This window comes from Typha latifolia, chromosome 7 (assembly GCF_019914945.1).
Source record: "Typha latifolia isolate L0001 chromosome 7, TyphaL0001v2, whole genome shotgun sequence".
In the NCBI taxonomy this organism is placed as follows: Eukaryota; Viridiplantae; Streptophyta; class Magnoliopsida; order Poales; family Typhaceae; genus Typha; species Typha latifolia.
In genome coordinates, this window is record NC_133092.1 from 12305485 (window position 1) to 12332123 (window position 26639).

At 35.3% G+C, this 26639-nt stretch overlaps 4 protein-coding genes and 1 long non-coding RNA gene across 7 annotated transcripts; 1 reads left to right on the plus strand and 4 right to left on the minus strand.

Moving 5' to 3' along the window:
• The first annotated feature begins 1858 nt into the window (after nt 1-1858).
• LOC140792804 (nascent polypeptide-associated complex subunit beta-like) lies at nt 1859-5384 on the plus strand. 2 transcript variants are annotated; one of them, XM_073144008.1, is made up of 6 exons: nt 1859-1974; nt 3266-3333; nt 3816-3964; nt 4059-4115; nt 4499-4537; nt 4831-5384. In XM_073144008.1, the coding sequence occupies exons 2-6, from the start codon at nt 3266-3268 to the stop codon at nt 4995-4997; spliced, it is 480 nt and encodes a 159-aa protein (XP_073000109.1). In that variant the 5' UTR covers nt 1859-1974; the 3' UTR covers nt 4998-5384. The 2 variants fall into 2 exon arrangements, with proteins under 2 accessions (XP_073000109.1, XP_073000110.1); XM_073144009.1 differs by having other exon boundaries at nt 1898-1974; nt 3244-3333.
• Nucleotides 5385-6092: 708 nt separating this feature from the next.
• On the minus strand, nt 6093-6781 carry LOC140792729 (uncharacterized). Its single transcript, XR_012109799.1, has 2 exons — nt 6736-6781; nt 6093-6453 (listed from the first exon to the last, which is right to left on the minus strand). It is a non-coding gene; the product is annotated as an uncharacterized lncRNA (long non-coding RNA).
• A 1404-nt stretch (nt 6782-8185) lies between these two features.
• Nucleotides 8186-14906, minus strand: LOC140791952 (elongation factor Tu, mitochondrial). Its single transcript, XM_073142683.1, has 12 exons — nt 14517-14906; nt 14016-14091; nt 13739-13831; nt 13565-13639; nt 12570-12674; nt 12364-12454; nt 12027-12232; nt 10853-10936; nt 9759-9824; nt 9616-9678; nt 8908-9148; nt 8186-8499 (listed from the first exon to the last, which is right to left on the minus strand). The coding sequence occupies exons 1-12, from the start codon at nt 14726-14728 to the stop codon at nt 8429-8431; spliced, it is 1383 nt and encodes a 460-aa protein (XP_072998784.1). The 5' UTR covers nt 14729-14906; the 3' UTR covers nt 8186-8428.
• Nucleotides 14907-15977: 1071 nt separating this feature from the next.
• LOC140793076 (uncharacterized) lies at nt 15978-21610 on the minus strand. 2 transcript variants are annotated; one of them, XR_012109877.1, is made up of 5 exons: nt 21411-21609; nt 21224-21306; nt 20302-20490; nt 16321-16403; nt 15978-16216 (listed from the first exon to the last, which is right to left on the minus strand). XR_012109877.1 is itself a non-coding variant. In XM_073144440.1 (5 exons), exons 1-5 carry the CDS (start codon nt 21561-21563, stop codon nt 15998-16000), a joined length of 714 nt encoding a protein of 237 aa, XP_073000541.1. In that variant the 5' UTR covers nt 21564-21610; the 3' UTR covers nt 15978-15997. The 2 variants fall into 2 exon arrangements, 1 of the variants encoding a protein (XP_073000541.1); XM_073144440.1 differs by having other exon boundaries at nt 20315-20490; nt 21411-21610.
• Nucleotides 21611-22615: 1005 nt separating this feature from the next.
• LOC140793075 (histone-lysine N-methyltransferase ASHR2) lies at nt 22616-26215 on the minus strand. The gene is made up of 2 exons (XM_073144439.1): nt 24993-26215; nt 22616-22961 (listed from the first exon to the last, which is right to left on the minus strand). The coding sequence occupies exon 1, from the start codon at nt 26103-26105 to the stop codon at nt 25014-25016; it is 1092 nt and encodes a 363-aa protein (XP_073000540.1). The 5' UTR covers nt 26106-26215; the 3' UTR covers nt 22616-22961; nt 24993-25013.
• Between the last annotated feature and the right edge of the window lie 424 nt (nt 26216-26639).

Consider the following 26639-nt stretch of genomic DNA (forward strand, 5'->3'; position numbering starts at 1 on the left):
GATCTAAGTGCATATGTACCTAGAGAGAATTGACCCTTTGTAATATAGCCTTAAAAAATATGATTCCCCTATGGTTTGGATATTAAGGTGGCATTCAGTTTGTCCATAAGGAATACTTATTTATAGATTAGGTCTCTTTTAAATATATTTTAACACTCTTTGTCTATATATATATATGTTAGTTCTTATGGAATTTTTTTTGGTCATCTTCTTTTCTTTTTGTGAAAATTTTGGTCTTACTACTATTACTACCAATTATGAGGCTAATTTTTGGTCTTTTCATTTTAAAATGATCTTATTAACCATACTTATTTAGAGTTTAGTAACTAAACATAGAATCATATAAGTTAAGTATTATAGTTTTATTCACATTTTATGACCAAATAATAATATGTAAGTAAAATTACAAAAGTATATGGGAGTAAAAGTTATCCTCAAAAGATTTTACACACAAACTAAACAAGCCTTAAAATTTATAGGTCTTATTAATACTAAGGTGGTTAATTTTAGAGTTAAATATATTTTACCATCTTAAATTTAAGGTTAAACACATGAATTACTCACATAATATGAGCCCAAATTTAAACAATTTTTGTTCAAACTATACTAAGGAAATAAAATACATTTGACCTTTGATCTCAATTGTACTTCAAGATATCCTTGAGGGTACACCAAAAATTATTCTTTGCAAAAACTTTTATTTAGCATCCTATCTTGTTTGACTTATTCTGTTTGAAATTTTGTCTGTTCACTGTTCCTAAATCAAACAATGTATCTTCTTCTCTCTCTTTTTTAAATGTTTATCTCCACTAAATTTGGCTAGCTTAGCATATGATAAATATTCATATGACAAATTATGAGCAATAATAAATATAAAAGAGAGGTTCTAATTAAGCTTGTGTACATTATTTTGTCTTCTCAAAAGATTTGGGTACATGATTTGACTATCTAATCATCAACTATCCCCCCTGAATTAGAACAATTATGTTCTAATATATATAAAGTTCTAGGAAGTTCTTAGAATCTAAGCTGTAGAGAATCATCATCTTGTTCTTCCTCTCTCCCCTCATTCTTACTTGTGGTTCAAATTGAGTCATGGATTCTACTCCATGCCTCTTGTAAGAACCATCCAATTAATGCCTTCTAGTAAGTGAACAACTCTATGTTTAACTCAATGGCCACAATAAGATGAAATTAGTGGCCCCTTTAATTAGTGGAATCAATCACTATGATAATTAATGATTAAATGAAAGGAAGGAAAGAATAAAAATCTTTTATGACCACAATATGTATCTAGTAGCTTGAATAGATGACTAAAGTGATTTTTTTTTATTGTTAGAGGACAAAACTAAACGGTTTGATTTAAGCATTTTGAAGAATAGCCGGTGAGTTAATATGGTATTAGAATTAGAGATCTTCGAACCCTCGACATACCGTTTAAAATAATGTAGAATAGAGCAAGATAATTTTTTATTTTCTATGTGAAACTCTAATATGTTTCTTAATTTTTTAGATGCCTTACAACTAGAGGTATAAAAAAACTATTTTTTATTTATTAAATCTATAAAAAAAATGATACTATTGAAGTTTATAACACAAGTACTAAACATATACCAAAAGTAAAAGATTTAAATTAAAATATAAAAATGTCATCCATTAGGTATCAATTATGATATTATTAATTCGAACATTAAGATGGATAGAAAAATCTCGACCCTCTGATAGCAAAAGCCGGCGGTTTCACACGAATCTTGATGCTTCGTTCATGATTCAGTCACTCTCAAACTTCCGTCCGCGAACTCAAACAGAGACACCGAAACAATCCAATCCCTTGTGGCCACGTCAACCTCTTAGTAAAATATAAACCAAGGTTTTTTTATTTAGAAGATCTGAAACCCTAACCGTAGTGTCCCTCAAAACCCCGTCGCCTTTCCGTAGTCCTCTTCGTCGGACTTCTCCCTTCGATTTATCGAGGTAATTAGCTTCAAGGAAAGCTTTACTAGATGATCTTTGCGATGGGTATTTGTTTTGATTGCTTGCATAGTCTTCGTTATGAGCCCATAAAGGCGTGAATTTTGGACATGCGAAGGGGTTAATGAAACACTAATATGGCCATTTTCCAGTAGTGATTGTTGATGTATTGGTTTCTATTGTTTATGTCTTGACTAGCAATTGGGGATTTATAACTGTTTTTGAGAATTCCATGTAAGAATTTTTTGTATTTATTATTTTATATGGATTGCAGTGTACAATTCTAACGCTTTTTTATAGTTTATACTATGGCTAGCAATTAGGGGCAGCTATTGATTGAGATCAAAGTGGTCATATGTTAGATATCTCAATTGTTTTGGTTGAGAAAGTGATATTTGGACATATATATTGACCTTTGCTTAATGGATGATAATTCATCTCTAACACATCTTCGAGTAGGAATAAGGTGAAAATTTAGCTCTTTTAGTGGGATATTTTAGTTTATAACTTCACCCGCCACCAGCCCCTAAATATTAAGTACTGAAATTCCCACATTTCTTAAGAACTTGTGAGTTTTCTCACCGAGTCTTCTGTAGAATTCTTTTTCTAAATACTATTACCGAAATCTGGTTTTTGATTTGTTGGTTAGGCGGTGAATCCTTCAAATTATGTTATTGCTCCTTTGCTAAAGTTGGCTGGGTAGAGTAACTCTCAACTAGACACTGTGTATGCATATTTCTTGCATGCTTAAACTTTTTAGGAGCAGCCTGAATAAGTTGGGATTGCTTAAGTTGACCTGTAGATGCTAAGCTTGATGGTTCATCATTCACTTTGAACAGATTGCAGATAGTATTTAACTATTTTTATTTCTCAGGCTAATTTTTCCATGTGTACTTGTATACTTTCAGGGTTTAGGTTTTAGATCCTTCAATTATAAGTGCATAAATGAGCATATTAAGCAGCTTTACTTCATAATTAGGTGTAGCATCTGTAGTTAGGCATAATGAACAGAATTATTGGTGTATGTTTCTGCTTATTCCTCTTTATGTTGACGCTAACTAAAGCACTTGTCATCTTATATCCCACAATTCTTTCCCTTTTACGAACTCTGACAGGTTTTGTGGGAACTTTAGTGGAAGGTTGTGTCACTAATTAAGTTTCAATAAAATAAGGGCTGCAATCTGTTTGTCAAAAATTCTTTCCTTTTTACTTGGTGTAATATGATCCTTATTTTTATTGCATTGCACAATTAATAACATACGGTCACAATAGTGTGTGTTTCACGCTCTTGCAGATGGATAGGGAAAGACTCATGAAGATGGCTGGTGCAGTTCGTACTGGTGGAAAAGGCAGCATGCGCAGGTTAGACGTTGTCCTTTATTTGTTAGCCTAATAATTTCTTCTATTATCTGAAAGAAGATGTATCTATGATGATTATACAAGAAGTACTTTAAGAATCTATTGAACCTATATTCTGTCAGTATATGATAGGCTCGATTTTTCTATATCGAATAGAGTTTAATGCAAATCATTGTTGACTCTAGCTGGTTAAGAATCTTCATACTTTCCTAAAATGTGAAATATTTAGCAGTTTTCTGGATGTTAAATACGATTCATATGATTTTTAATTATAAGTTGTCTTTTCTTTTCTTTTTTCTTTTTTTTTTTGGCTCTTTTTTAATAATTGGACAAGATGGCATATAATTGTGAGTAACAAATCTAGAGATTTTTGTAATAAAAGAGCATAAACATCTTTTGTTTTATTTGTTTAAAAGTTTTTATTATAGAGGATCGTGAGCCTCTGTTTACACTTGTTTATGTTTACATTCCATTTTTCAATTTAGAAAGAAGAAAGCAATTCATAAGACAGCAACCACAGATGATAAAAGGCTCCAGAGCACTTTGAAAAGAATTGGGGTGAATTCTATACCTGCTATTGAAGAGGTCAACATTTTCAAAGATGATCTTGTTATCCAGTTTCTGAATCCTAAAGGTTCGAACACATTCCACTTGCACAGTAACCCTTGAACTGCTGGACAGAATAAATTCCTTCTTTCTCTTACAAATTTTGTATACTTTACTTCCAGTGCAAGCTTCAATAGCTGCAAACACATGGGTGGTCACCGGTGCTCCACAGACAAAAAGTATTCACATATCCTTTACTTGAGTACAAATAGTAAACATTTACCAAGTATTTATTTGTTTTATAATTATGCTCTCCATTTACAGTTGCATTTCTGTAACTTTAGGTAATTATGAGATAATGAATCTCACTAATAGGCTTTATAACAGAGTCATAATGTCATATTGGGCAATTCTTCTTGCTTGTACCTTTGGTTGGACACCAGTGGACTTTTTATGTTATTAAAAATTCAAGGGGGAGAACAATCATCTTAAAAAAATATTCTTTTTTCCCTTTTTTTTTTGTTGGTGATTGATTTTCAAAGTATCAATTAATATCTTCCATATAATTTTGAGTCTCTTCTCCTTTCAAACTTTTCTAATCTGCGCAATTTACTGGTGACAGAATTTCAGGATCTGCTTCCTGGGATCATTAACCAACTCGGTATGTCTCCCTTATGATAATTGCTGTTAGTTTTGTTTGCTTATATTGACTATTGCGTATTGCATTTGAATTCGCTGTTGATTTTATATGTTAAAGCATTATTCCTGTCTTACTTTTACAGTTTCACTTGACATGCTTATGTCTAGTATCAATATACATTAAGATCGCTCCTTTGTTTTCTCAATTTTGCATTACAACTGTAAACACTGATCAAGTCTCCACTACTTTTCTGGTTATCTGTCTGTGTTTGTCTGGAAGAGATGAGCTGCTAAATTGTGACTATTTCCTTTCAGGTCCTGACAACCTGGATAGCCTGAGGAAGCTTGCCGAGCAGTTCCAGAAGCAGGCACCTGCTGCTGGTGCTGGCAATACTCAGGAAGATGATGATGATGATGACGTCCCTGAGCTCGTCGCAGGAGAGACTTTCGAAGCAGCAGCAGATGAGACCAAATCTTCATAGTGCCCCAAAGTTTTGAGCTTTTTGTTGCACTTGCCTAACCTATCATCACTGGTTCACTTGTCATGTCCTTGTTAATCGGAGACCAGTCGCTTGAGTTTTAGCCTGAAAGATGCATGTTAGCCCTGCCTGCAGTCAGGTCTCCAATTGTTTAACGAGAAGTTGCCAAGGGTCCTGCTGCCATGGATAAATCCGTCGTTACTATTTTCTGCTTGTTATTTGTTTGTTGTCATTGGATTCTGCAAAACCGGTCCTTTTTTTCCTTTGCTTTTCAGAAACTTGAGTGATCAATTGTCATATTTTCTCAATACCTTCTATGTCCGAGTGTTTTATAGATGGTGATGACCGAAATCATTAATAATGCTAATGATGTCATCAATTATCGGTTTAGGGATTTCTGTCATTCTACAAGACTTGGTTATCATTGTTCTGAAAGAGGCTATTGCAGGGTCCATCTTCAAAGGGTGATTATTCTGTTGAAGCAACTTTTTCTTGGTGCTAACTATTCCAATAAAAGGTTATGTCACATTATGCTCAAGTCCTACTCCTTTTGTAAGTGCCAATAAAGATGCACTAATACTTGCCATTTGGTATTGGCAGAGATTAGCATCTATTAGCCAGTCCATCTCAAGGGCTAGGGCTGTTGATCTTCTCTTTCCAGTCTCTTTCAAGGGTAGGGTAGACCCCAATCAGTTTGCCTTTCCTCAAAGACAATAGATAAAGTATTTGTTCTTCATTAACTTTCTCTGAAATATTTTGCAAGCAAATTTGTTTATCTGACAGCAGAAAAGCTAATGTGCACTCTGTGATCATCTATCTAGAATATTACCTTTTTCACTAGCAAATTTGAAGATGCTTCATACGACTGCTACTAGAAATGAGCATCATATTGGTCAGCAAAAGGGCTGTTAGATCTGCAATCAATGATTCTTCTCACCACAACTCAAGCCTCAAATCATGCATGTTTGTATGTGAGTGTGTGATTGAGATTGCTAAACATAAACATGAGCATCTTAGTAATACTGGAATAAAGTCACAAAAAATTATGAAAAGCTGTTCTTCTAATTATGAGAATCTATTTCAAAACCTTATATACTATTTCCATCCAAACAGCATCACATAAACTTTTATTGTCCATTAGTTATATACTTACATGTTCTCAAGTCTCATGATCATACAACATCCAATACTTGAGGCCTCATTACATTACTTCACTACTCCATGCAACCCATCACAGATCAATTTTCCTTTAGTGAGAACTTCTTGTGCCTAGAGAGTTCACCCTGTGTAGACGACACTTAAACGATCTTGCGTTCGTCGCAGGGGCACAAATGCACCTGCGAATCGCACCCTGGTCGCACGCGGTGGGCAAATTCATCGACAAGCTTCTTCTCAGGCTTCGAGCCGATGGCATCGCCTTCCTTTCTTCGACGGAGGCCACCGGAGTTGTAGACGCCATCTATACTTATATTAGAGTATGTAAAAACTCCAAAAGAGAAGAACAGAAAAGAGAAAGGAAGAGAATTCAATCAGAAGCTATGCATTCATGATACAAGATTTACTGAGAAGTGATCACAATTTCTTTTCTTTTTTTCTTTTGAGTATGAAATGTTTTCTGGTTAGATTGATATTGAGAAGAATCACAATACGTGATATAAAATTGTGTGTTAAAGAGAAGAAAAATCAATACAAATAGGATGTAATGCAAACGAATGTTTTAGAGAGAGTTTGGCAAACTTACGAAATAAAAACTTATGGAGTTTAAATCCCCAAAACTTCATCAAACTGCGTTATAGAAGCTGAGGGATTGTATTTGTAGTAGGCCATTGTACTGCACTACTGCAGCAGTGTCCCAGATTTTTTTTTTAATAGTATTTTTTGTTCACCAACATTACCACTAATTATCATTCATCCTAAATAAATTGGATAATAAAAATAAGTGATTTAAGAAATTAGCTGTTACTATTCAATAACAATCCAACATTTAACCAAAAAATGAATTCCATTATGACAAAATGTGTATCAAAATTATAAAAAATATATGCACTTAGTTTTATGTACTAAATAAAAAATTTAATGCAATTAAATTGCAAAAATCTCAAACCAAGAGTTGGATTTTTTATATCAAAATTTGTAGCATATAAAATGTTTGTCATGTTAGTTTATAATAATAAGTATAGTCTAAGAAATGCTTTTATATACTTTGAAAAAAAATTATTTATTTTTATATTTGATAAATTAGATCTAGTGGTAGGTCTAAAACTAAAAGAGATTTTTATAAAATATCATAATTACCACAGAAATGTTTGTAATTTAACTAATCAGTATTAAAATTGAACTTAAATTAAAAATAAATTAAAATAGTTTTACCCAATAATAGAGGAAAAAATATCTTTTTTATGCTCTAAGCTTCAACAAAGAAAAATATTTCAGTTATTTATATGCGTTTATTAATTTTAATAATAATCTATTAGAAATATTTTATTAATCATGAAAGAATTAAAAAGATTTTAGTGGTAATTATAATATTTTAAAGAATGTAATAATAATAAATATTAAAGAAAAACAAACTGAGAACGTGGCAGGTGGATTGAGTGGATGCTGACTCGGACACACGTGGTGGGGACGTGGTCGGTTTGTCTGTTCCGCCACGTGGACGACATTTTTAGATTATTACTTGTCTTTTATATCCAAGAAAATAAATAAATAAAAAATTCGGATTGCTTCGAAAAATTTATGCAAAAAATAAATATTAAAAATACACCTACATCTGAAATAATAAGAGTGAAAAATTTAAATATTAATGTTAATTTTTTTTATGCGGTTTATGCATTTGTTAATGCACTGGATGTAAAATTATGAGCTTAGAAAAGATTTTAACACTCACCACCGAAAAAACTCTCCTTGAGAAAGAAAGAGGATCAATTAATGCCACCAAATAATATCAAGCCTGTCTCACCAACACCATAATTAGATCTGTCATTTGTTCAATTTATTTTTCTTGTACAAAAAGTAGACAACTTATTTCTCCACTTCAAATTTCCTCCTAGATAGGAGGAAAAAATATAACAAAACATATTACACCATAGAATCATATTCATTTGCATGCATACATGTGATGCGACTGCAAAATTTTTGGATACAACAAAAGGACTAAGAATTTTAACATGCTACTCGTGAAGGAAAGAACAAGCAGCAAAAGTACCATTTTATTGACCTTAAAGCCAAGAAAGGTGTCAACATAAGAGAGATTTTGTTGAGCTATATGTAATAAGTCGAAAGACAACCAATAAATACTTCAAAATTGTGTATCTCAACACTTCTCCACAAACATTGAGGAGATATCTGGGCGACTTCTCTAAATCCTTATCCAATCTACAAAGTTGCAGATATATCACTAGAAAATGGCATCTAAGAAGAGCAAATGAAAAAAATCAGCTAATGACTTTGGAGACAACGCCAGCCCCAACCGTCCTCCCTCCTTCCCTTAGAGCAAATCTTTGTCCTGCAAAGGTAAAGACACAGAAAAACAGAATGATTTAGCTAGTGTTTTCTAAATTGAAACTGACATCACATATAGTTGCCCTTCCTACACAATTTAGACAAGCAAGATAATGGGGATTTTCAACTGAAGCAGTGTGAATTGATAATACAGGCAAAGTATGTGCAGAAACAACACCATGTTGATGAAAATATGTCATGCTCTACGAAACTATTGTAAGGAAGACCACCAAATTGATAATAAAATGTCATGCTCTACCATGTGGATAACAATATGAGATTTTATGACAAGTGCAATGTGCAAGCATTTGAGCATTTGTTCAATTTTTCTAATTCCATTTCTCAAAAAAATGATGCCGAATCAGCTCCGAAAATGGATTTGAATGATATTGTAAATTCTAGAAAGCAATACCTGCTTCAAGAGGAACAGCTGATATCAATTCAAAAACTGCCGTCACATTGTCACCAGGCATCACCATCTTCACAGTTTCAGGCAATTCAACCTTTCCAGTAACATCTGCAGTCCTCATGTAGAACTGGGGTCTGTAATTTGAGAAGAAAGCAGTGTGGCGACCTCCTTCATCTTTTGTAAGAACATATATCTCTGCCTCAAATCTCTTATACGTCTTTAGAGAACCAGGTTTACATACCACCTATAATCATGGTAAGAGAAAGAAACAGAAAATGAAAATGAGAAACACTAGCTAAGCCTTCACAAGAATCAGAAATCATAGGAATAGGGATGTGTCGAGAAAGGATGAGGAATGGTCTAAGAGGATTGAAGGAATCAATAGAAAGTAAAGATCTCTATATTTAGTACGCAAAAAGAAAAGATGCTAGCTCTAAATTACAGCTATCTAAGTTGAAAGTTTGGTTCCTGGAGAAAGAGAAAGCTATGTCTTTTTAAATGACTTCACAAATTTGGAAAAAAAAGAATTCGATGGATCGGCACACCATTACTCTCAAAAGTAGTATATAGTCCTGCTCTTGCTGTATAGGAAGAACAGTAGAACCAAAGTACTGCACTACATAGGAGTACTATCTATATCTGATAAGAAAAGATGAAGAAATACAAGCAATCCATGTCTCTAAGACCCAAATTGATTATGTAGAAACTGACCTGTCCACGTTGTACGTCTCCACGCTTTAGGCCACGAAGAAGAAGCCCCACATTATCACCAGCCTACATATTGCAAATAATTAAAGGAGGACCTTCATGTCTCAATAAATGAATGCATGAGATAGTCCAAAATCCAGTTATACCTGTCCATTATCCAAGATCTTTTTGAACATCTCAACACCAGTAACAGTTGTCTTAATAGGACCACCCTGGCAGCAAGGAGATCTAAGGTTAGAACATCATAAGAACCAAAAATCATATGCACTTGCCTAAAGTTATTCATACTCTATATGTGTCTTGTTAAATACTGTCTTAGACTAACTGCATCTGCTTTATGTTACCTTCATGAAAATTGGCAAGTTTACTAGTTACCTCTTAAAAGCCCTCTTACACACCTGAAACTGTTTAATCGAACACATGCTTGGATATCTCATTAAATGTACAATAAATACAAGCATTTGCCTTCTTGAATATACTTAATAGTTTTATGTTCCAATCTATAAGCAAGTATTAGACTATGAGTATGGTCAAATTTGTAGACCACATGGTCAAATTTGTAAAAGTAATTGTTGTGAGCAAAATTAGCACTGATAAAATCACAAAAAGGTACTTGTACCAGCACGTGTGAAAGCTTAGACATACGCTACTTCAGAGGAAGCAAATTAAGACGACTATATCTTTGTCAGAGAGAACTAGTGAACAAAGCAGACAATGGTCTGTAGACATGCATGCAATAATGGATGTGCATTTGCACTCTTTGAAATCATCATATTCTGCAAAAGCATCTGTTGATAGTGCATGGTGAACTTAAATGAATCTTATACTCTGACATGCCCCCTGACATACAGGTCCATTACGTTATGACAGGGCAAGACGCGAACGTGAATTAAATAACACATGTATTATTTTAAACAATTTTCCCCTAGTGTCATAAAGGCCTTACGGATTCAAACTCGGGAGCTCATGCTTTGTTACTATGTAAAGTTACCACATGCTTGGGCATACAGAGAACGCCAGTTTATCTCATATCCAGGAACAAGAACACATCAATATTTCCTTTGACACTAAGTAATCCAAAGGAATAAAGATGGATTTTTAAATAAAATCAACCTTAAAGTGCATCAAAGGTGATGTTCTAAAGTACACTTAGTCATTTATTAAACGCGTTGCTGGAATATGATAATGCAGAATGTGATCAACAGCACTGAAAAATAGTAACCTCAAATTTGTAACTTACTTGCATCAACCCCAAGATCTCAACGTCTTCTCCAGTTTTGATTGTTCCCTGTTCAACACGGCCTGTTACAACAGTTCCACGGCCCTGTAGTTCAAAAGCCATCAGAATTTGAAGACTAGACTAAGAAAATTTTGTGGCAGCATAAGCTACCATATTTCATCATGAGTTCAATACAATAATGTTAAATAAACAAGGAAAAAAAGTCAACACAAAATACAGAAAGAAATCAGCTTTTGGTAGCATATATGAGATCAGCATCTTCCATCATAGCCATCTTATTGCCACGAGCTAATCAATTCTATGTTGTAAGTTGTAACTTCTGATAAGTCCTGTTAGATATTTGTAATATTCCTGCATAACCATAAATTGTTTTTCTATAATATATAACCAAAGAGACTGACCTTATGAAATTGGCATCCCAAATAAAAGTGCGGGTCTACAAATTACCTCATTGGCTTTTCTATTTCACTACCTATTGTGATGTTTCTACTTTAGATAACTTCAAACAATATGCACTACGTGGTGCTTTTACTGCCTGAAAGCAGTGTTTTTTCCCTGAAACAGGCAGAAAAAGAAAAAGAATCACCCCCACTATATATATTCCACTTTCTGCTCTAATTGAATCCAATGTTATATATTCTGCTTTTATAGTAGTCCCTGCATGGAAAATTGACTTCTGGGTGCATGATACAAGGTGCTTTTCGGGCTACTGCACAATGACCACATGAAGGAAGGGAACCATCAAGGTCTGCCCTATTAGATTATTGAACCTTTAAACCACTGGGAATGAAACCAGAGGCATTTCAGATATTTAAGACTGAAAAAAGTGCTTGTAAACAATAAATGTGGCATCTTGAGTAAAAGTGTTCATGTATTTGTTCTATATCATCACCATTTTACAGTAATTGTGCTGCAATGGAGGACAAGATACACCACCTTCCATCAAATCATAGTACTCAACATTCATTGATGTTGCATCCCTCATGACCATTGATCAGTAATCATCCTCTCAAGGTAGAATCAGAATGATTACCCAAGTTCTTTTGTATAATACTTCTAAGAATTTCTAATGTTGATCATTTAAGCCATGTAATGTACATGTCCGTAGTTAAAAAAAGAACTAGTTGAGCAACCAAATTTTTTATGCAACAAAAGGTAGTCTAAATCTAATCACCTGAATTGAGAAAACATCTTCAATTGGCATCAAGAAGGGCTTATCAAGTTGCCGGATTGGATCTGGAATGTACTCATCAACCGCATCCATTAATTTCAAAATTGCCTTCTTCCCAATCTCTTCGTTAGTGCCCTGTAAGGCAGATAAAGCTGAACCCCGAATGATTGGAATTTCATCACCAGGAAACTTGTAGAAAGTTAATAGCTCTGCAAAAAAGAAAAAAAGGGGGCTCTTTTCACCCGTGCTTCTGTAGAATATCGAACTGTTCCAAACAATGACCAGTAAAAGAGGATAACGAGTCCTTTGACAAAAACAAAGGAAACTCATAGGAACCTACCACGGAGCTCCATCTCTACAAGTTCTAGCAACTCCGGATCATCAACAGCATCAACCTTATTAAGAAAGCATACAAGTGATGGCACACCAACCTACAAATCAGAAGCGAGAAAGATGATCTGGTTTATAGTGCCAACAATATAGATACCTTTTACAGTACAATAAAGTGATAAACCTAGCTAAAGAGTTGAAATTAAAATTATTTACCTGACGCGCAAGCAGGATATGTTCCTTTGTTTGCGGCATTGGTCCATCTGGCGCAGATACAACGAGAATGCCACCATCCATTTGAGCAGCCCCAGTAATCATGTTCTAAATTTCACCAAAATTAATCATGTTACAACACAATAGAAAATCACTTCCACTAAAGCAAATCTAGTTAAACAAACATATATAACTCCAAGTTCAGCTTTCTGAAAACAAAAGCCTGCATACAGTTACCAGTCATACTTATGGAATACTAAGATCCTAAAGTATTTCAAAAACTCACTAAACAGAATTTCTTAGTCATGTACCTATTTAAAAAGAACAAAGCACAATTACATGAAATTATCTATCTTACAAAGACATACATGAGCAAGCATAAGCAATTTGGGAGGAAGCTATTCAGAAACAGATCAAACTGTCTCTACTAGACCATCTACTTCCTGTAGAACCTACCATTATAATACCCATAGATGGAATAGAGCTATGCAAAGCAAAGAGGGTTTGATGCATCAAGTGCATTTTCCCAAGGGTGTCTCTACTAGATCATCTACTTCCTATAGAACCTACCACTATAATACTTGTAGAAGGGGATAGGGCTACACAAAGCAAAGAGAGTTTTCCATGATGCACCAGGTTCCATGCATTTCCCCAAGGGTGACCTAAAGTTCCTCCACTATACTATAGTACGAGATCACCTCCCTCCCCTTCGAATAAATGGCTTCTCTGTTATATGCTTTTGTCAAAATATACTAAGATTGAACAAAGGCATTGAATAAAACAATTATAGGCATTCAAAAAAAAAATACACGGGTCAAAGTCCTTGCATGAGGATTCACATCACGCAGATACTATTACTGGCAACATTATATCACACATAAAACAATTTTGGTCAAGATAGAACAGATGAGAGATGATGCTTCATACTTACATTCTAGTCATACACACAAAAAGTACAAAATTTGCTCAGGTAATACATTACCATTTTAATAACTTACTTTCACATAATCAGCATGTCCCGGGCAATCTACATGAGCATAGTGCCTCTTGGCAGTCTCATACTCCACATGTGCCTGCAAATCAGGGGAAATTTTCCATACACATCACAAAGAGACAGACTTGACACTGTAGTAGAAAGATTTAATGACAATGAAGAGGAATAAAATCGCAACTGTTGCAATAGTAATTCCTCTAGCTTTCTCCTCTGGGGCCTTGTCAATCTCATCAAAAGCAACTGCCTTGGCCTTCCCCTCTTCAGCTAGAACCTGACATAACAGAAGAAACATATGTAGTTCTTTAGATCAAGCATATATGCCAATGCATTGTCCTATAATCACTAAATATTAATGAACTTGCACTCAATAAAGTTATAGCAAATTAGCAATAATAGAAAGATTTGCAAGGCACACATGACCAGCTTGAAGTAGTAAATTTGTTCAGTTACACCACCTTTGTAATTGCAGCTGTTAGAGTAGTTTTCCCGTGATCAACATGGCCAATGGTTCCAACATTTACGTGAGGCTTCCTAAGACAAGGAAAAAAGCTCACGATAAGTACGTATACAATTGCTCAACCGTGTCCTTAAGATGACAACAAAAGCACAAGTATTTGAACTTCAAAACTCAATTAATCTATAGAACAGCGTAATTGACCAGAATAATCCAACATCCATCAAACTAAAACCATCAATTTAACTCTTTGTCATAACCAACCAAAGTAGAGAGAGTGAGCGAACTAAACATAAAAAGACACAAATTGAATACTTATACAAACGTTCGAAAGAACCACTAGAACTAATTCCTTAAGGGAAAATAAAAGAGTCTTTCCTACGGTAATCATATACTGATTAGAAAAGTTGAGAAATAAATCCCTTTTATATGCAGATCAGGTTCACAAATGTGCACATAAAATGATGGAAGGGAACGAGATAAGAAGGGCATTTGGATTTACGTGCGAGTGAAGGTGGCCATCGATCTCCTCCACCAAACCCCGGCTTCGAAGCAATTCCCCACATTTGCGCCGACCAAAGTGTGCGCCTCCGGAGAGAAGACCGGGCTCGAGATCGCTCCGCGACAACTCGAGTAAGACAGAAGAGAGGAAGAGGAGGAGAAGGGGAGGAGGCGCCTGGAGTTAGGGTTTCTGAGCGCGAACGAAGCGGCCATGGCCGACCAGGTGGAGGTGCAGAGAGGGGTAGGAAGCGCGATTAGGGTTTTCTTTTTAGGAGGAGGGATCTAGCGGAGCAATGGAAGGGCGAGGGTTTTTACGGGGTTTTGGAGCCGCAAGAACCCAAATGTGACTCTTTTTAGTCTTGTATGAGGAAGGTGGTCTTATGCGTTAGTTAGGGCTGCAGCTGCAAACGGATTGGGGATTTAGGGTTTACTCGGGTTCGCCTCCCAATTAATGGATCCGATTTTTCCTTTTTTTAATCTAATAATTATGTCAAATAAAGAGTCCAACTCTATTCAAGGTTGGATTGAAATTAGTTTCAAGCCTTGATTGATTAGATTCAATTCGAGCATATCCAAAACTATTTAAAGTCAAGCTTAATTCAAGCTCATTTTAAATCAAATCTCGGATGTTCTACACTTAATAAAATTAAACCAAACATTTAAATCAAATTAAATTTTATTTATTATTTACTATGTGTATTAATAAATGTTAGTAAATATATAGTGAAATATATTTTTGTAGCAATGCTCTTTGTTGAACAAGCGAGCTCAAGATCCATTTGGTGGGTGAAATCGAGATAGCTGGATTCAATCTCGATTCACACCTGTTCATGAAATTAATTGATTTAGGAGCTCCAGCTCTCACATTAGCTTACTTGGAATTTGACTTTTACTCAGATTGTGAAATACTTTCCTTTCCTCATCCTTCTCTCTCTATTAGGAATTATTTAGTCTTCTAAAAGCCTCTAGTTTTAATGTTTAATTATAGAAAATAAACTAAAGGAATGACTAAGTTGACTTTTTTTTTTCTTCTAAAGAGTAGACTCGTTTTATTAAAATCGGTCATTTTATTGAACTCCACTTTCTATCCTATTAAACACACTCTTAATTTAACTCAGATTGCATCAACACTCTCTTTTGGACATTTTTGAAGCTTGTGCTGTGGTTTTAAATAGCCCATATGGTTATAGTTTCAGATCATCCCTGCCATTGATTCAAAAGAATATAAGTATCTAAAAGCTTCACCTCTAGGAGTAAGAGTAGATGAAGTATAAATTTTTCCCTTGAAAAGTGTTTTCCACAACTTTGCTTCAATGTTGATCCAAAAAGCTGAGCCAAACTTCTTTCTGGAAAAAAGAATTCTGAGCAGCTTTCTAATGTATAATGATTTATTTTTTATATCTGGACTAATAAGCATGTATCAGCATTCAGCAGGATCAAAATAATTGTCTACAAAAGCGCCTTTCTGAAAGTTCTTTTGTTTCACTGAGTATATTCGTATATCTTTACAGAATCTGGTATGATAAACAATAAAATAACTGCAGGTTTAGGAGTTGCGCTGCATCTCGCAACAGTATATGAGTGAGTGGTACATTTAACAACTATTTTTGTTGAAGAAAGAAATGAATTGTGTGATCTGAGAGGTACCAGCTCCAAAATTCTCAAGTGGAGAATCCACCAACAGATTATGATCCTTACCAACTGAAACAGAAAATGAAATCATTTGAGTGTCAGTAGAGATTGACAGAAACGGGAGAGGTAGAAGATACAGGAACTCGGGTAAAAGAAAAGCAATAGACACGTACCTTCTTGACAAGTACTGATTCAGTCGAAGTGTTCACTGCATGCAAATGATACAGAACATGTTCACTCACCGCTAGCAGTTGCCCTGATATAATCCCATGTTGTAAACAAGCTCAGCCCCAATTGTGAAACAAGATTATACAAAACTCAAATGGCTTGAAGCACGAAAGAAGCAAGAAATAAAATATTCATCAAACAGAACTTCATAATGCATCTTTAAGGGGTTTTCTTTTTTCGCATAATAGCTATATCCATACAGAACAATGAGATTATCCATCACTTGCAACCTAAATGTGTTTTACTTTTGCTCCCTAAGAGACAGTAAGCTTACAAAAGCATATCTGGCAGAGTTTCAAGATAAGCTACTCCAACAAAATGCTAGAATAGACTTATGGAGAATTTTACCTAGTTGATAAGACTTAAGAAATACAAAGAATGCGAGTCTCATAAAGATATTTATCTTCATGGGTCATGGAAAACCAATCTGCATATCTTGGGTAAGCCCCAGACAAGTGTGAACACAAGTGCTTCAGGTGCCTACTTTCCATACTGGGATCGAGTATCCAATTAACCCTGGAATAGACTGATATTAATAATCCATAATGGACATTCCATGATCCATCATGGTACAAAAGATTATATTACACAAACCAACATCTGATCACCAACCATTTCTGTATTAGATAATTAGATCTTTAAACCATGATTCAACTATCGAACAGTCCACACTACTAAATGGTTGCAAATAACTCAAGTAGTATTTCTCCTTCCTTTTTCTTTTTTCTTATTTTCGGTGACAACTCAAGTAATATTTCAGATCATATGGCTCTAGGGGAAGGTATATGCTTTAAATATCTTTACAGTTCATGACAACCTGGTATGATGGTATATGCTTTATAATATCTTTACATTTTACTGGCTTAAAACCATGACTGATGACTGAGTATAAACAATTTGCTGCTTTCTAAAGCTGAAAACAAATCTAACTTAATCATGTGCTGCTTGCTACAGCTGAAAACCAATCTAACTAAATCAGTGGAACGGAAGTATACAGGATATGCCAAATCATGCAGTATTCTTCTGCATCTACGTGAACAAAATCTAAAGCTGCCAAAGTGACCTAAAACAGTTAAAACTCTTTTTCCTGTTAGTAGTACTGATTCTTCAATCTCTATTTAGAACAAGCAGCTTCAAAATTGACCACCAAGTTTTTTATTATGTCATTCAAATGAGAACAAGCAGAACTGGAGCCTGCAGTTTAGTTTTGCTAAGAAATGCTTATGAAGGCAAAAGGTATTATATGACTATCAACATTTTATGAGAATATACATAAAGATACAAATCATACAACAATGCAAACTGAATATTATCAATACAAGACTACATAGTAAGGCTCTGTAACTTTGGTTAGTTATTATCAGGAATCGACCATTGTGATGGTAACTGGTAAGGTTCCAATTCAGTCAAAAATTTCTACAAAAGTATTGTTCAGAAAAAGCATTGTCAACCAATAAATCAAACGAGTGAGCTGATCTATAATTGGGTTGTAGAAGACAAATGAATTAGCGTTTCAATAAGACAGTATTTTTCATCCAAACGTGCACCTGTCGTACAGTAACTAGGATCAATATATCCAGATTCCCAATTAATGGCAAGTGATGGTCATGCATTATACAATACCCCAATTCTCCCTTTTTCCACTTCAATCATCAGGCACAAAAAGCCAGTGTTGATGCCACAAGGAGTAGTCATTCTCTCTATCAATATCTAAGCATTTTGGTAAGAATATATCCTTGGGTCCTTGACATGTTGAAATATGAACCATGATAGAACTGTGGCTACTTAAATATATCTCAATGAGAAATCGCAATAGAAGTTAAAATAAACAAGCAGTCGACTAAGTATGCAGGCCTTGAAGAAGTGATCATCCAATAAGGAATATCAGACATATTTGTTTTATGCCTTCTTCCTATGGGAGGTTAATAGTAAAGAAGGTTGCACAGTCAACAATAGAAGTAATGAAATAAGCTTTTCATTTCTGTAAGTAAGCAAGATAAGGGACCAAAACATAAAGTATAGCGCTTCAGTAAATTGTTTCAGACTTGTATTATAGAGGTTAGAGAAGCGCATGAATCCCATCAATTGTTGGTCTAAAATGATCCTGTATTCTAGCTTCTTTACTCCTTAATTTATATTTTGAAAGCAGCTGTTTGATTATTATCCAATGATATAAGGAAACTTCATTTCCTTTCCATGCATCTCCTGATATCCTTTTGGTGAGTACTAATCATCCAAAGCTTAGGGAAAGCTGGTATCCATAGACTAAGCCGATAGTTGTAAGAATAAGAGACTCCTACAAGTAGCTTTCACAAGATGTAACCTAATATTTAAGCTCATGTTCTTACATCTATTGCACTGATTTCGAGTTTTGAGTGATAGTTTCATAATAATGTTCATACTCTAAAGTCTAAATGGTCGAGCTTGTTAAAGTCATATGACAGAATTTACTAACTTCTGATATGACTAAACAACACCACCTGAATCATGTGAATGCACAAAATATCAAGTTGGTTGCACCCCAGATGTGTTTTACTTTCGCTCTCTAAGAGACAGTAAGCTTGCAAAAGCATATCTGGCTGAGTTTCAAGATAAGCTACTCCAACAAAATACTAGAACAGACTTATAGAGAATTTTTACCTAGTTAATAAGAGATAAAAAGAATGCAAGTCTCATGAAGATATTTATCCTCATGGATCATGGAAACCAAATCTGCATATCTTGGGTAAGCCCCAGACAAGTGTGAACACAAGTGCTTCACAGGTGCCAACTTTCTATACTGGGATCGAGTATCTTATGAACCCTGGGATAGACTGATGTTATACTAATCCATAATGGAGATTCCATTATCCATCATGGTACAAAAGATAATGTTATACAAACCAACATCTGATGACCAACCATTTATGTATTAGATATTTAGATCTTCAAACCATGATTCAACTATCGAACAATCCACACTACTAAATGGTTGCAAATAACTCAAGTAGTATTTCTTCTTCCTTTTTTTTGTGAGAACTCATGTCATATTTCAGATCATATGGCTCTAGAGGAAGGTGTTTGTTCTGAAAACGCTGGTATTGTTGAGATGTTATTTTGTATTTATAGTGTCTGAATATCTTAAATCTATGACACAGGAATCTAAATTTGGATGGAAAAACAGAATCCATATCATATACCAATAAGACTAGCATATGTATCAGACTTAGAAGTTTTGAATATGTATACATATTCCACTTCAAGCTCAAAATACATATCATGGCAGCTTAGAATATCTGGTCTGGAAGGATAATGTCCAACCTTGTTCTACTTCCAGTTAACCCAATTGTCCCAAATATTCATACATGAAGGTGGTATTATTAACAATGAGTGAACATGAATTATCTACTAGATTATATGCATCTTGATAAGTCTGCTAACAAATCTAATCTAAAGTTAAAGGATAATGGCATATGGCAAATGAAGCCTCTCCAACCAAAAAATAACCAATGAACTTAGGTATTGACAAACCTAATGGAAGAAGATAATACATAAAGACAAATATAAAATTCACAGGGAAACCCTGAGAAGTCATTAGACTTACACAGAAGCGCTTGCACCAAGAGTAGAAGAGCAAGTAGAGAACTTAAAACTCAAAATTACCTAAATGCATTTCATCTAAAAGGTATTTGAAAAGCCTGAAATATTGGAGGAAGCAACCTTAATTAATTGGAATGATGATGAATTTTCACAAGCTCTACTTCTACAATTCATAGTATTCTCAGTCCACTTATATCTTTCGGACAACTTTTTGTTGCTTACAATGTTGTGATAAAGGATATTTACTCTGAATATAGAGAGAAATGGTGCTTATTTCTTCATGTTCAATAGGTGAAGTGGCACAATTTGCAGAGAAAATGATGGCAGATGAAGAGAAGCATACTAACCCTGAAGATTCACCTGGTCCAGATGCTGGATCAAAAGTTTTATAATGTGGCTGTAGATTCAATGTTGTGTGTTGTTTGGATGAAGCTATAGGATTTAAGCCACTTGCTTCGTCAATGTCTTCATAGAGACACACGCTCCTGATCTTTGCCTCTAGAAGGGTAAGGGATGCATCTAATCTTACTATTCTCCTGAACAAGTCATCCAAATTGGTCAGCCACTGCAAACAAAAGTATACAAAATGGTAAAGTAATCATAAAGCAATTGTCTAGTTTCGGCATTTAATTTCAGCCAGTACAGTGTACATTTCTTTTTAAAGCCTAGAAAGTTATGTTTTTATCGATCACGAGCCCGTAGGCTATAGACTAGATAAAAGACTAGCTCTCTCTAATATATATATTGAAGAACTATGCCGACAGTCTCAAAAAATGGGCACCCAGGTCTTGTACATATAACAGTTTGATAGGAAATCTACCAAATTTCATTCTTAATATCTATAGGATAATCGAACTCATGACTGTCGTCATGAGTTGATAAATCGCAATGTGGTGGCTTCAGTGCGTATTTTACTTAGCAATCCAATTAAGATGATTAGCACGACGACTGAAATGGGAGATTTAATGGCATATCCTCTGGCAACTTGCACCGTGAACTTTCTTCATGATGTAATATGCATATTTAGATGGAAAGTTTACACCTTTTGCTTTCAATCTCAATTAAATATAACTTACAGTGTGGAAGATTAATCAACAAGAGGAATAAATGCAATTTTTTGGAAAAAAAAAAAAGAGTAAGCGATTCATTTGGTAGCTCTCAAGGAATAACTATCTTCAAATGCTTTACTACCCATGAAAGAGCTAAAGAAACCATTAGAGTAATACAACTTAAATCGGATGGAGTAGCAGATAGAGGAGTCGGTGATACCTGTGGAGGTGGGCGAGCTTGTCTTCGCAAAGGGCGGAGAAGGAATTAAGGAACCGAGCAGTGTTGGCGATGAATATATTGACCTGCTTGTGGTAAGATTTGTCTCCAATAAGAAGAAGAAAAAAAAAAAATCGGAGATTGAGGGGGAAATTACAAAGTGAAGAAGAAGAGATAGAGAGGTACGGACGAGATAGAGAGTTCTCTGGTCGGAGATCGAGAGGGCTTCCGCTTCCTCTCCTTCGCCGGCTTCTTGCGGTGGTGGTGATGATTGGAACAGGAAGAAAGGAGGAGGAATGCCAGGGTTTCTTCCAGGACCCGCAGATGATCTCCGAGGAAGCATCACCTAATCTTAAACTCTAACCTAACCACTGAGACGAAGGGACAAAGGGAGGGAAGAGGAGGGACGCTTTAGAAAAACTTGGAATCGAATTTCTTTTTTTTTTTTTCTTTTTTCTTTTTTCTTTCTTTTTCCAAATTATGGATAATTTAACTCCGCTTTGTTCCTTTTTTTTTTTTGGTAGTCAAATTTTCAGGAATAAATGATGACGAATTGTAGCACAAAAGAAGTTCCAATTTTCTTTTTAATAAAACCATTTATCGAAGGGTAAAGGCATCAGAATCAGTCACAGTATTAAGGAATCTCTGATTTCTGTCTATTTGGGTTGATAGTTGATACGGTTCCATTACTTTGGTTAATTTTGTAGAGTCTTTTTTTTTTATACTAAACTAGCTTTTTTCTAATTTATTTTTAGCGAAATAGATTACTCCTCGTACTTGTTACTAAATAGAGTCCAATTTACTGTAGCTCTAAGAAAAACACGGCGTCTTTATGTATATACATTTTTTTAACTTAATTTTTTAATAGTTAAATAAAATAATTGTCAGACAATAAAAATGCTGAACTGATTAATATTTTTATTAGGATTACAGTGATTTAGACGCCCCATTTGATGATAATTTTAAGAGATAATCTATTTCGATAAAATAAAATAAAAAAACCTCTGTGGGATGTCAGGTGGACACCCACTGTATTTTTGTGCCTTTGTTTTTAATATCAAATTTACGTATAGCTTATTTTTCTCATAATGTAAAAAAATTATAAGGAGCTAGAAATTTAAGTTGATATTTAGTAAACTTTTTACATTTAAGCTAATCACTATAAACCAGTGGTCAATTTTCTGATTTGATATTCGGATAACTTTCCAATCCTGTTGTGGCAGTTCTAAGATCGCATGAAAAATAAGCTACAAAAGATTTGAATTTATGACCTCAGTTTATATAAACTGGTAAGACTTAAACAATAAGTAAGAGTTTTGACAAACTATTAAGCTCTTGCGTACTTCTGCGAGAAAGCAACAAAAAGCACATGAAATTGGAAAAAAAGAAACGAAATGACCGAGAAAGCAAGTTTATCCATTAAGACAAGTTTACTACAATGCAGTCTGCCAATACGAATTGATTCCTAAACACATGAAAGAGAAGGGGGATCAAGAAATCCAATCAATAAAGGTTGACTTAACTTCTGCTAGGTTACTCTTTGAAATTACACAGATGCTTCAGTACAACAAATATCATGCAATTCGCAATCTTTCGGACCCATTTAGTTTCTATAGCAGAGCTGCTGCTTCTTACTCCAAGACTATGTCAATCTCCATTTCTCGATAAAAGTGTGTCGATCTCCCAGTTTCCAACTGTAGCGAGCTAAATATCACAAGCTACACTTAAGTTGCAGATTGCCCTGAATCGAAATGAACACCAGCAAATATTAGCTCAGAAAGATAGGAAGTTCAAACTGTATGATGACATCTTACTAGGAATGCAAGACAAGCAACAAAACAATCCGGACAAGTGAGATTTCAATTGGATAGGCATATTAAAAATAAATACATGGCAACAGCTAATACAATCTACGGCAACCTGGTATGATGGTACATGCCTTATAATATCTTTACATTTTACTGGCTTAAAACCATGACCGACGACTGAGTATAAATAATTTGCTGCTTACTAAAGCTGAAAACCAATCTAGATAAATCAGTAGAATGGAATTTTACAGGATGCCAACTCCAAGTCATGCAGTATTCTACTGCATCTAAGTGAACAAAATCTAAAGCTGCCAAAGTGACCTAAAAAAGTTAAAACTATTTTTTCCTGTTTGTAGTACTGATCATTAACTCTCTATTTAGAACAAGCAGCTTCAAAATTAACCACGTGTTCTATTATGTCATTCAAATGAGAACAACCAGATCTGCAGTTCAGTTTTGCTAAGAAATGTTTATGAAGGGCAAAGGTATTAAATGCCTATCAACATTTTACGAGAATATACATAAAGATACAAATCATAGAATAATGCAAAGTGAATATTATCAATACGAGACTACATATTAAGGCTCTGTAACTTTGGCTAGTTATCATCAGGAATCCATCATTGTGATGGTAACCGGTAAGGTTCCAATTCAGTCAAAAATCTCTACAAAAGTATAAACACCCCAACTCTGCTTTTTTCCACTCCAATCATTAGAGGCATAGAAAAAACCAGTGCCAATGTCACAAGAAGTAGGTGATCTCTGTCAATATCTAATCATTTTGGTAAGAATATATCCTTGACATGTTGAAATATGAACCATGATAGAACTGTGGCTACTTAAATCTATCTCAATGAGAAGTTGCAATAGAAGTTAAAGAAACAAACAGTCGACTAAGTGTGCAGGCCTTGAAGAAGTGATCATCGAAAGAAGGAATATCAGATGTATTTGTTTTATGCCTTCTTCCTATGGGAGGTTGATAGTAAAGAAGGTCGCACAGTCAAAAATAGAAGGAAATAAGCTTTTCGTTTCTGTAAGTAAGCAAGATACAGGACCAAAGCATAAAGTATAGCTCTTCAGTAAATTGTTTCCAACTTGTATTACAGAGGTTAGAGAAGCGCATGAACAAATTGCCATCAATTGTTGGTCTAAAATGATCCTTTATTCTAGCTTCTTTACTTCTTACTAAATTTATATTTTGAAAGCAGCTGTTTGATTATTATCCAATGATATAAGGAAACTTTATTTCCTTTCCATGCATCACCTGATATCATTTTGGTGAGTACTGATCATCCAAAGCTTAGGGAAAGCTAGTGTACATAGACTAAGCTGATAGTAGTAAGAATAAGAGACTTCTACAGCTAGCTTTCATAAGATGTAACCTAATATATAAACTCTTGTTCCTACGCCTTATTACACTGCTTTCGAGTTTTGAGTGATAGTTTCTAATAATGTGCATACTATAAATGGCCGAGCCTGTTAAAGTCATACGACAGAAATTACTAACTTCTGACATGACTACAAAACACCACCAAAATCATGTGAATGCACAAAATATCAAGTTGGAGGCTCAAATTCAACTTGGCCATCAGGATCATCTTGGTGATGTAAAAAATGTGGATTCATAGCAAATCCAGAACCATCCACATGTGAAGGGAAAACAAAGAACCTGTATCATCAAAATACCAAGTTTAATGAATATTTAAACCTGAGTAAAGAATTGGAAATTTTGATGTAACTTATTATCCTAATATATGCTTCTCATTTTTCACTTTTTTTTGTCCTCCTCCTTCCTTACTATCGCCTTTGACTTTGAAACATGAATTAAATTCCATCTTAATTTACACTTCATGATAGAAAAGAAACTACATTTTCAGTTCATAAGCATTTCACACAAAGAACCCATGAATCTCCAAATAAAATTAGACTATGCAGGCAAGGAAAAGGAAATAGAGATCTCATACTCAGAAAACCAGCATTCAACTTCACTCATCAAGCATATCTTCATCACCATCCACATCATCGTCCTCATCAACATCTTCCTCCTTCCTCATCCTTCCGCACACATTGCACTCCATCACATCCGACACCATACCATCCGGTGATGGTGGCAATGGAGCCAAAGTCCCTCCGCAATTCTCCCTATCGCACATAAACCTCACAAAGAAATAAGCGTGGGGGAAATCCCCATTGTTATCCTCCTCGTCCTCCTCCATCTCATCCTCCTTCCACTCAATCTCCACTCTACACCTATCACACTCGCACCGAAATCCATAATCCTCCAACAACCTCCTCTGCCTCTCCTTAAAAGTCCAATTCACCGGGAAGTAGCTAATGCACACCTCCCGCCCTTCCGGGACCTCATGTATCGCCCGAACGACAATGTCCGCATTCCGGTCATCAACGTAGTCGAACCGGCAAGCATTCGGGAGGCAATCATGGTTAAAGAAAGCCGCGTCCGGGTAAACCCCGTAAGCGCGGATTTTGAAGTGGGAATCGGGATCATCCTCACGGAACGGCTCCATGAGAGCGAAGGAATTGGTCCTATCCCTGGCAAGAAGCTCGGCGGTGAGTTCAGGGGAGAAAGTGGAAGGAATGGAATAGTTGAGTATGAGAGAAGAGAGACAAGAGTGGATGGCGAAGGATTCCTCTCGATGGGAGGACGAGGAGTGGCCGTGGAGGGAGAGGAGGAGGCCGAAGGAGGGGGGAGGAAGGGAGTAGGCGGAGAGGAGGAAGAGGAGCTCTTGCTCATAGGGATGGATTCGGTTAGGGTTCTGGAGGAGGAAGCGGCAGAGGAGGTGGGGATGGGAAAGGGAGAGACAGGAATGGGAGCAGAAGAGGGCGAGATGGCAGGACGGGCAAGGGAGAGGGGCGGAGGGGAGGGAGCGGGAACAGCGAGAGCAGAAGGAGGAGAGGGAGGAGAAGGAGGAAGGGTAGAGGAGGAGCGGGGAGGAGGTGAGGAGGACTTCGCCGGGATTAATGGCGCGGCTGGTGATTAGGGCGCGGCCGCGGCCGGGGAGGGAGGTGAGTTGTAACGGAGGAGGAGGAGAAGGTGGTGGGTTCGATGAAGTCGCCATTTGGGTGGATACTCCAGGTGTGAACAAGGGTTTTACTCTCTCTCTCTCTCTCTCTCTCTCTCTCTCTCTCTCTCTCTCTCTCTCTCTACCAAGTGGTTCTACTTTGGCCCGGCCCAGTCCGATAGAGCTCCGGCCAGGATTTATAGGTCCATGGGAGAAGCCGGTGCACTCTATATTTATTAATTAATTAATATAATTTTTTTTGTATATTATATTTTAGATCAGTTAATAGGTCCTCTTAATATTATTATATTTTAATAAAAATAATATATGATTAGAAAAAATATATATCGAGATTGTTAGAATATGATTAATATTCAATAGTGTAAGAAATAATTTTATATTAATTTTTTTAAAATAAATGTATCAGAAATGAAGGAGTGTATATTTGATAAATTTATGTATTTAAATATTTTGATGTTTACATTTGAAAATAATTTTGAGTTATTATTCGAATAATTATAAAACACTCTGATTTTAAATAGTAAATCAAAAATATATATCACATAATTTTAAAAATTAAAATTTTAACAT

What these genes read in the sequence shown, in the direction of transcription:
- LOC140793075 (XM_073144439.1), bottom strand. Translation starts at nt 26,105, where the DNA reads ATGGCGACTTCATCGAACCCACCACCTTCTCCTCCTCCTCCGTTACAA.
- LOC140793076 (XM_073144440.1), bottom strand. Translation starts at nt 21,563, where the DNA reads ATGCTTCCTCGGAGATCATCTGCGGGTCCTGGAAGAAACCCTGGCATT. An exon ending in ACCAGAGAACTCTCTATCTC is followed by an intron (nt 21,307 to 21,410) that starts GTCCGTACCTCT and finishes TACCACAAGCAG; the next exon opens with GTCAATATATTCATCGCCAA. An exon ending in AAGCTCGCCCACCTCCACAG is followed by an intron (nt 20,491 to 21,223) that starts GTATCACCGACT and finishes TGACTTGTTCAG; the next exon opens with GAGAATAGTAAGATTAGATG.
- LOC140792804 (XM_073144008.1), top strand. Translation starts at nt 3,266, where the DNA reads ATGGATAGGGAAAGACTCATGAAGATGGCTGGTGCAGTTCGTACTGGT. An exon ending in GGAAAAGGCAGCATGCGCAG is followed by an intron (nt 3,334 to 3,815) that starts GTTAGACGTTGT and finishes TTTTCAATTTAG; the next exon opens with AAAGAAGAAAGCAATTCATA. An exon ending in CCAGTTTCTGAATCCTAAAG is followed by an intron (nt 3,965 to 4,058) that starts GTTCGAACACAT and finishes CTTTACTTCCAG; the next exon opens with TGCAAGCTTCAATAGCTGCA.
- LOC140791952 (XM_073142683.1), bottom strand. Translation starts at nt 14,728, where the DNA reads ATGGCCGCTTCGTTCGCGCTCAGAAACCCTAACTCCAGGCGCCTCCTC. An exon ending in TAACAGCTGCAATTACAAAG is followed by an intron (nt 13,832 to 14,015) that starts GTGGTGTAACTG and finishes CTGTTATGTCAG; the next exon opens with GTTCTAGCTGAAGAGGGGAA. An exon ending in GAGGAATTACTATTGCAACA is followed by an intron (nt 13,640 to 13,738) that starts GTTGCGATTTTA and finishes CCTGATTTGCAG; the next exon opens with GCACATGTGGAGTATGAGAC.